At 36.8% G+C, this 9,461-nt stretch overlaps 1 protein-coding gene across 1 annotated transcript in view; it reads left to right on the forward strand.

Annotated features, from left to right (window-relative positions):
* Positions 1 to 4,266, forward strand: part of LOC136033451 (RYamide receptor-like) — a 109,611-nt gene extending 105,345 nt beyond the window's left edge. The window contains exon 8 of the mRNA XM_065714200.1: positions 3,953 to 4,266. Coding sequence (XP_065570272.1) covers positions 3,953 to 4,174 — 222 coding nt within the window. The 3' untranslated portion in view covers positions 4,175 to 4,266. The remainder of the gene's footprint in view (positions 1 to 3,952) is intronic.
* The last annotated feature ends 5,195 nt before the right edge of the window (positions 4,267 to 9,461 follow it).

The following is a 9,461-nucleotide window of genomic DNA, read 5'->3' on the forward strand; positions in this document are numbered from 1 at the left end:
CGAGACTCCTGGAGACTTTCTTTTTAATCAGATCAATCTGATGCTTGAATGAAGGATTTTCGTCAAGCAAAGATTCCTAGGATACAAACTTAACGATCATTAGTTCTACTTAAAGAATCTCTTGATACGTGTATTTCATTTTAGTCAGGGCAAACCTATGAGACTCTGGAGAAAATAAGACAACATGACTATCCGACACTTAAGACAAGATAATTTACATCAAACCACTGGATAACTCTTTCAAAAAGGGCTATCATCCCTGAACGAAGATCAGATTCAGTTCTACCAGTTGTGCCAAGATTACTGTAATCATCAAAAGGGTACTGTCATCATTTCAAAAGATTAATCTTGTGTGTTAATGAGTCAAATCCTTTTCGTACATTGATAAAAAGAACAGCTGGTATCAATCCAGAGTCAAGAGATGAATGTAAATAATTCAAGAGAGGTGTACATGCATGCTCAGTTGAGTGCTTCGCCCTAAAGTCAAACTGAAAATCATAAAAAGAACTTTAGAATTTAAAAAAGCAAGAAGTCGAGAAAGCATAGCTTTTTCAAAAATTCTACTAAAAATGGATAAGGGGTTATGGGACAATAATTTTCAGGCTCATTCACAATCCACCTTTAAAAAAAATAATCACACGAGCACGCTTTAAAGCACTTAGGAAGACACCATTTTCAAAAGAAAGATTGACAAGTCTCATGAGGGCAGAAACGATAACAGGAAGAAAGAACTAGACAACCTAAGTTGGAATACAGTCTCGGCTAGAAAATGAAGAACCCCTCAAGCCATTGACAATTCTGGCTATTTTAGCTTTGGAGACAGGTTCCAATGCCATTGATTTAGGACAAAGCAGTCCAAGGTAAGACCCAAAATCAGGTAGAGAAGAAGAAGGACTTATAGAATAGGCTGTAGTTTTGCCAATATTATTAAAATAAGAAGTAAACGTATCTTGGACTTTTAGCTCACCCTCCACATTTTTTGCCGTCAATTACAACACTTGAAGGGACAGAAAGATGCAGAAAAGATGGTTTGATAACAGAATTGACTACTTGCCATGTCTTCCTAATGTCTTTACCGCAACCAGAGAATTCTCTATAGTAAAATATAGATTTACCCCTTCGACAGAGAGAATTGTAAACTCTTGGATAAGCTTTGAAAAGTTGAAGTCGAGAATCACGCGAAAATGCTATCTGTAAGCGTTCCAAAGATTATTTTTCTTCCTCCAACTTTCAAGGAGTCCAGGAGTCATCCAAGGATTCAAAGGGGCTGTTCTTTTCGATTTCGTATTAGACTGGGATGCATCACATTTATTCAAGGTACTTTCTGTAACAGAATCATAAAACGAATTAAACGAAAAACTATGTCAGATTCCTTTTCAGAAACACTCCACGAACGACCTGCCAACCGTGACCTAGAATATTCAACCCTGATATTTAAATTTTAAAGAGGAGAAGCTCCTTGGCTCCTCCTAACCAAGGAATTGGAAAAATCATACATGGAAAATACAGGAAAATGGTGTGAGGTACCACTCGTTAATGTAGAATTTTGCACCAAGGTCAACGATGAAAACATATTATTAAGCAAAGTAGCGGTAGTGTTAGTTATGCGAGTTGGAATGCATGGAGAAGATAATTTTCCACAAGTGAGCATTGTTAAAAGAAAACCCAAGGACGAAAACAACCTCTGGTCACGTGGTCTAGTCACGAGAACAACCTATGGGTGACCTTAGCCTATTGTTCCTTCAAGTGTCTTACGTTATTGCCATTGCCGGGTAGTAAAATAATTTCTGCAAGAGTCTATTGATCCTCCAAGTGCCTTAGAGCTACATCATGTACATGCGGTTGCTCCTCACTATGGGCTACTGTCTTCAAGAACACACGCCATGAAGAAACAAATCTTGAGAAAAAGTCTTGCTAAACACCTCGAAGAAAAAATCTTGAAAAACATCTGGTAAACAAAGGTCTTGAAAAATATCTTGCAAAAGAACGTCTGGAAAAATATCGCGAAGAAAAACATCTTTAAAAGTGTCTTGAAAATGCCTTAAGGAAAACAATCTTGAAAGATATTTTGAAAAAAATTGAGAAACGTCTTGAAAATGTCTTTAAGAAAAACATCTTGAAGAGAATGTATTGAAAAACGACTTGATGGGTAGGCATGGCCTTAGGTCCGTATGCAGGAATTCTCCACTAGGACCAGCGTCTCGGAGAACAGCTTGAGGGGTTGACATAGTTCTTAATTTCCACATCTAAACATTAGACCAAACAAACAATTAACCAGCGTCTTGGAAAATATCATAAATACTTGGTATGGGACCTGGTGCACAAGCGGGGGTTTCCTACTATAGGCCAACTATTGGGAAGCCCACTATGTAGAAATAACTTACTGTTAATCTTTCGTCGTCATCTTAAACTAGTATAGAAGAAAAGAGTGGTGGCTATTGGCATTGTCGGATCGTGAACCTCTTCACTACTAATGAGTCCATTTAACGTTGAGTATGATTTAAGTTTTCACCTCCTTTCTGAACATTAGTGTAGAATCAACAAAATGGCTGTTCAGCAAATTGTCCCAGACGATGTGTTTTGCAAACACTTGTAAATAATAGACTTATATTCCTCTAAATAAGCTGTCCGTTGTTCTGGGAGAACTTGGCACTCTTGAAAAAAATATGCTCTTTTCCTTACTAAGCCAGTAAAAAGGAAAATTTTATCTTTTGAATATTTTCTCTGTAAAAACTTTATCCTCTTAATATCTAAGGGAAGAAAATAACCCCACGGCCTTATCCATCGACGCAATATATTTCTGTTAAAGATAAATTTGGAACATGTTTCACTGAAGATTTGTGTTTTAAGGTAATAATAAAATTTCGGTGTTTATAATTATAAAAGCTCATAGGAAATCTCTAACAACTTAAAAGATAAGATATTTGTTTAGTTGAAACATATTTTTATTTTTGGCCACCTAATTCAAAGATTCTTCCAGGCATAGTATAAAGGTAATAAAAAACAATCTAGTTGAGAAAAAGGATTCTTATTAGGCACTCATGGACTAATATATAAAAATGCTTCAATATTTTAAAAATGGGATAATCTTCTCCTTCTCTTGTAAACGTGTATTTGGATTTCTGATTTGTTACACCAAGAAATTTAAGTATTTCTTTACTAAAATTACCAGTACAACTGACTACATATTTCTTTCGTCCATTTCTACTTCATATGCAATCTTTGAAGTTTAATTTGCACCACTGTCACTAACAGAGATAAACATATAATTGGTCTTAAGCACAATAAAGGCCGTTAACAAAACTACCCTTTTATTATTCAAAGAATAAACTACTTATATATTTGGATAATAATATAAAAAAGATAGACAAAAACAAAAAAAAACTAATAAATTGGAAAAAAAGAAATGGCACAAAAAAACCTCAAAAATAAAGAATAATACTATGAAAAAAATACATTTTGTAGGCTATGCATAATTACTTGGTATTTGACATTTTTAAACACTAAGGTAGACTATTTGCATCCTTTAGCCGTAAGAAACTAGGTGAGTTTATATCTTACATGTCAGTGTTAGTACTGACTATTCGGTCTTTGCGATTTTAGTCTGATTCCAGAATACCAATGTTTTCAACAGGGTGTCACTATTATATATAACTGCACTTCTAGAGGTCAGATTGATATTTTATCTTGGCTAGTTTGAAAACGAGAAACGAAAAGCTTCAAAATCAAGAAAGCTCAAGTCTAACATTTTGACTTCAGGAGGAACTAAATTCCACATAATTTATTTATATACTTTATACAACTGCCCGATTTTCGGCCGTTTTTTGAAAATATCCCCCAATTCAAAAGAAATTCTGGCCCCTGAAAACAAAACAAAATCCGAGCGTGCCTGATCTGAAGAATATGTGTTTCAATAGAGAAAAAAGAAAATATCTATTGCCAACTTTCTTAGGTACGTCAAGAAACAATCCGTCCAACCTCCGAAGTTCGAGTTCACATCATTCCAGGATATAACATGTACTCAACAGCGGCGCAAAATTCGAGAGCTACAGCAGCAAGTACTTCATATGACTACAGCAAGATTACACCGCACAGGCAATCAACAGCTGTCAAGTCATCACAGAAGGTTAAGGGGAAATCGAAGAATTTTTCAAAACAGATTTATGAATTATAAATTAGTGTTTATAGTTGTGTTATAATTTAACTTTAAAAATTTGTAAGTAAACCAAATCTAATTAGATGGTACTGAAAGAAGTTGTTTATTAAAAAAAAAATTATCTTCCAGGCTAAAGTTGCAACTTAACATGAAATGCAATTTAGCACATTTGCAATGACAAATGTCAGGCTTAACTCAACTTATATATTCAAGTGTAATTGGAAAAAGTACATGTTAACAATACCAAGGTTTGTATCTTAAATGATCAAAGGGTTGACACACACGTTAACCTTCCCACTTATTTTCACTCATAATGGTTGAGTGGTAAAGAAAAGAGGTCTCCTTTGGGGGGGGGGGTATAGCCCTGCATTATCCAGGATAAGGGGATCAAACGTGTAGATGATCCTTATTTTGCATTAAAGTAAAAAATCGGGGCTGTTGCACTTTGTTACGACCGGTATAACACAATAGATTTATATAGGTGCAACTTGAGGCACAGCTTGAAACCGCATCAGCCCCTTCCCTCCACTGCACCAACTTTCTAACATAGACAAGTTACGTTTTTTAACCAAAATCGTACAAGCATTTCTAAACTGTATGAGTGGAGGGCAGTAAGTTGGATCACAAAAGCCTGGAGAAAAACTAAGGTAACTAAGAAAATTTTTGCCCAAACGATATGAGTTCTTGCCGTGGTCTGACTTAACGCAAATTATGGAAAGTCCAAACTTCTGAATTCAGCGGTTTGGCTCGAGATATACCTGATACAAAAATAAGCACAATTCTTGACTGAGTGCTATAATTCACAAGATCAAGACTCGGTGAAAAAACTCAATGCAACATAATCTGAGTCCCGGCCTGGTCTGAAAACGACATATCGAGTCTGCGCTCAGAACTTCACCACTGCTGGCTTTTTAGCAGAAATGTTTTAGCAGAAAGATGTAGGCCTTTTGTACCTTGTTTGAAATGGGGTCAGGCAATAATGGTTTTCAATACATATTATTGGAGGTACAAAGTGTGCCCTTGTCTCAACCAATCCCCAGCATTTATCAGAAATATAAACACGTTACATCCTGCTCACACTTTAATCATTAATAATTTTTAAATTTATAAGGATAGAGAAACAAATCAGTCAGCTACCCCTCACAACATCTCTAAGCCAACTCTCAGTACCCAGTTTGCCAGGGAATGTTGCGCCTTGTTCAGAACAAAATCATACGAAAGTAATATGAATTTTTGAACTGAATAGCATTATGGTATAACTCGTGTGAGTTGTGCAGCAGAACGGAAGTTGGCAGCTTACCTATGCTAACATACTATCGACAACAATGGTTTACATAACTGACAACTCCGCACAGATGGAGTATGCTTTTTTTGAATAAAAGCATTAAGCATGTATGAATAAATGTAGCACTATCGTTAGAAATAAACTTTTGGATGTTGATTTATAGGATGAGGATGAAGGGAAAGTAATAGTCCCAATTATTGTAGTTGAAGTTGAATTAGGAAGTAGATTGGCATTTGAGGATGAAGAAAATTCAATAGATGCGTAATATCACTGAGTCGATGCAAAATAAAAAAAAAGATTTTGCAAACAAATTAAACACAATCCACATATTTGTCATACACAATGGTTTGACTGTTATTTTTAGGCATAATGAAAGAAATGAATTCACTATATCAAGTAATATTTTTTTATATTTCTACAACTGCAGCGTTCGGACTCGCCTATAAATTCCAATAAATTCTTATATGCTAATGCACTCCTATAAAATGCCTATATTTTGGCTAAAATCCTATTATTCCTATATTTTCGGCTGAAGAGCACTAAGAACATGCTCATGATTTGCAATTTTCACTTCTCTTAAAGTAAGCCAAGATGTGCTTTTCTTTTTGCTTTTGACTCTGTTGTAGACTCTGCTGTCTTTCGGTGTAGATCGATAATTAATTACAACTGTTGAGCTGTTTGAACTTAACTAATGTTTTTTATTGGGCTTAGTAAGCTGCTTCTGCCTGGACTATGCTGTTGTGTTGACTTAGTAGCCTATGTTTTGTTTTTTGTCATGTTGGGCCTTGCCCGAAATGAGCAAAGATCAGTATACAGGCTGGCAGTATCTGCTTAATGACACTGGAGTTCTTGCGACTTATGCTTTCCCTGCTTGAACGCTATTTAAAAGGCTGATGCGAATACGGCCCAGTTTTGGACATATCCATATTTTTTTATTTTTATGGTCTTTTAACACAAAGCCGCAGTTAATGCTTAACTACATCCACTATAGCTTAAACTGAATGGACAATCTCGAGTTGATGAAACAACCAAGGATAAACCGTTAGTTGGTACAAACATGTTTTGTGAGCGTGATGCCGCTTATAAAGCTGAGTTAATATGGGCACTTCAAACGGTACAGAGTTCCATGTCTGCTAACTCATCAGACCATAGTATCGCAGCCTTCCATGCGATGTTCCCAGGTAAGATCTCCGACGAAATGCCCCTATGTGCGAAGAAACTCATGTATCTTGATGGACCTTGGAAGTGATGGAAGCCTGGAAGTGATGGACCAAACGTCAACAAAAGCGTTTGAAACAATTTCAATGCAAAAAAAAGTGATGGGAAAAGCAATGTTGAATATTGTTACTTGAAACATCCGTATAATCCATAACGCTTTCTTGAAAAGTCTTCAGGTGTTCGGAGAAGAAAGTTCCGACTTTGTTATTCTTGTGCATTCATTTTTTGACGGCCGGCCTTCATGTTGTGAAGACTATTGAAAGTGCCAAAAGAAAGTAAGAGTGCCAGAGAACGCTTTCATATAGCCTGTCTTAAGCCGCTGGCTAACGATCAAACGTGCCCTTGCTAGAATCATGCAGCGGTTGCCGGCAATCTTAGAGTACCTCCTGAACTTCATGCAGAGAGAGAAAAAACTGAAGAAACTTCGGCCCACTCCCAAAGTTCTGAAGATTGTGGCTTATATCAGAAGTGCCACGATAAAGGCCTAACTCGAGTTTGTCCTAGCCTCAGCAGAACTGTTGATAAGTTTCACCCAATTGTTCCAGAAAGAAGAGCCTCTCATTCATGTTCTGAACTCAGAGATCAAAAGATTTGTTGTGAAGCTTTGCATACGGGTCTTTACCCTAGATTTCATGACCGAGATTGAAAATTTCTCACCAGAAATGTAGAACCTTTCTGAAAAATTTGCAGAAAAGCTCATAGTTTCAGAAAATGTGGAACGAGCTTTCCGTGAGAACGCAACACTGAAACACAAGGCCATTTTCTATGTCAATGTGCGAAAACATTTTATTGCGGGCATTCACCATATTTTGAACAAATATCCTCTGGAAAAGGATGGTTTTCTAGAGGCTTTACGCTTTTTGAGTCCAATCAACGTGAAGGATTCGAGAAGCATTGCAGACATAGCGACTGTGGCACGCGAGATAGCGATTAGAGCAAGCTCAGACGTTGCCAAGGCTGAGTGGTTGCTTTTGCGAACGGAAACTGGACCTCGTGAGGACACTATTCGAATCGATCATTTTTGGAGCCATTACTTTGGACTGGTGAATGAACGCGGGGACAGCAAGTACCCGGAACTTAACAAGCTTATCAAAGCGATGCTGACGTTATCGCCTGGCAGTGCAGATGTTGAGCGTGGGTTCTCGCGTTCTGGTAGGATTCTCGGTGAAGACCGGGCATTAATGTCTGAACGCGTTCTGGATGCGAGACTCATGGTATATGACACGTTGAGACTTTATGGAGGAAAACCGGAACGGTTTGTTATTACAAAAGAACTGTTGAATCTTGCACGTTCTGCACGGTCTCGGTATCAACAATGTCTGCATGAAAAGAAAAAAGAAGAGCTATCCGAGAAGGAGAAATGAGCTTTTGAAGAGGACAACAAGTGGAAGTTGCAGGAGGTCCACGACAAAAAGAAAGAAATAGAAGACCTGGAAAGCGGAAAGAATAACTTAGAGCATCAGAGAAAAGAGAACAGTAGCAGATACTCTACTTCAAGAAGTGACCGATAGAATGAAGAAGGCTGCCGGGTCCAAGAGTTTCATAGACACTGCCCTAGCTGTTTCTTTGCTGATGCCCAAGAAGCAGCAAGAGTGATTCCAGGTATTTTACCTGTATCAGGCAATCGTTTGCACAGTATTTGTATCTGATTTAAAAAAAAAAATGCAGAAACTCGGGAAATGACGAATTTACATGACCAGGGATCCCACGCCATCTACCACCGATCTGATCCTGAAGACTTCCAAATCCTATATTTGGCCTATATTTGGGCTCGGGAAATCCTATATAAATAGGACAGAGCCTATAATTTGAAACGAACCAACCTGTCCGAACCCTGCAACTGTTCAATGATCTATGTTTTTAGAGAATATACCAGATTACCTTTGCTTGTGTTGTCACGATATTGTTCCCCTCTCTCACTCATCTGTAAAACAACCAATGGGGCAAATTGATATTTTCAGCATTAAAAAACTTTTTATAAGAAGAAGTATTTGTTTTGTATTTGTCATTAAGCGAAAAATATTAAAGTGCGTTTTTTTAAAGTGTAGTATGTCCTCTGTGTTTCCATACTCTGGGTAGTTGTTCGTGAGAGAATATTGCAAACCGGAATGTTCCTAGTTGATATGACAGTAAATTTTAACTGTGCAACCAATGTAATTTATACAAAAGATATGTAATCAAAATTAAAGACAGTCCTATTTCTGCATTAGGTTAGGTTAATGTTCCAATTAGCACCATAATAAGTAAGGACATGCAACGCACCTATTTATTAAAAAAAGGAACAAAAAACCTAACAAAGTTTTAGTTTGTTGGTAAAAGACTGGTACAATCGAAGATTTAGTGCTGAATTGTATGGATTATTCATTGTATGGATCAGACTTCAGTTGCTTGAATATCAAGAGGCTCTGTCTTTTACGGCCCTGTTTCGACTACAATGGATATGTGACTAAAAACCAGCGGATTTTTCTTATAGTTACAGAGAGTGGTACTCCTATGATTTCGGTAGTGAATGCTGTAGTTCTAAATGGACAGCTTTAATCATAGGATTTTGATACTATGAATGAAAAGATTCTCTTTGATTATACGGATAAAGATAACAATGATGAAACCACGAATTATTGTAAATGTGACACTCATCTGTCGTTACAGGACCAGTATTTTGTAAAACTGGATCGTCTGTTTGCTTTCTTTTTAAGATGAATTGCTCTTATGTAAAGAAGACGGTCTGGAGAAAAAAGTTTTATATGTAGATTCTTACTAGTAAAGAAACTTACATATATTAATTTTGATATGGATCGGTAT

Source organism: Artemia franciscana, chromosome 12, assembly GCF_032884065.1.
Source record: "Artemia franciscana chromosome 12, ASM3288406v1, whole genome shotgun sequence".
NCBI lineage: Eukaryota > Metazoa > Arthropoda > Branchiopoda > Anostraca > Artemiidae > Artemia > Artemia franciscana.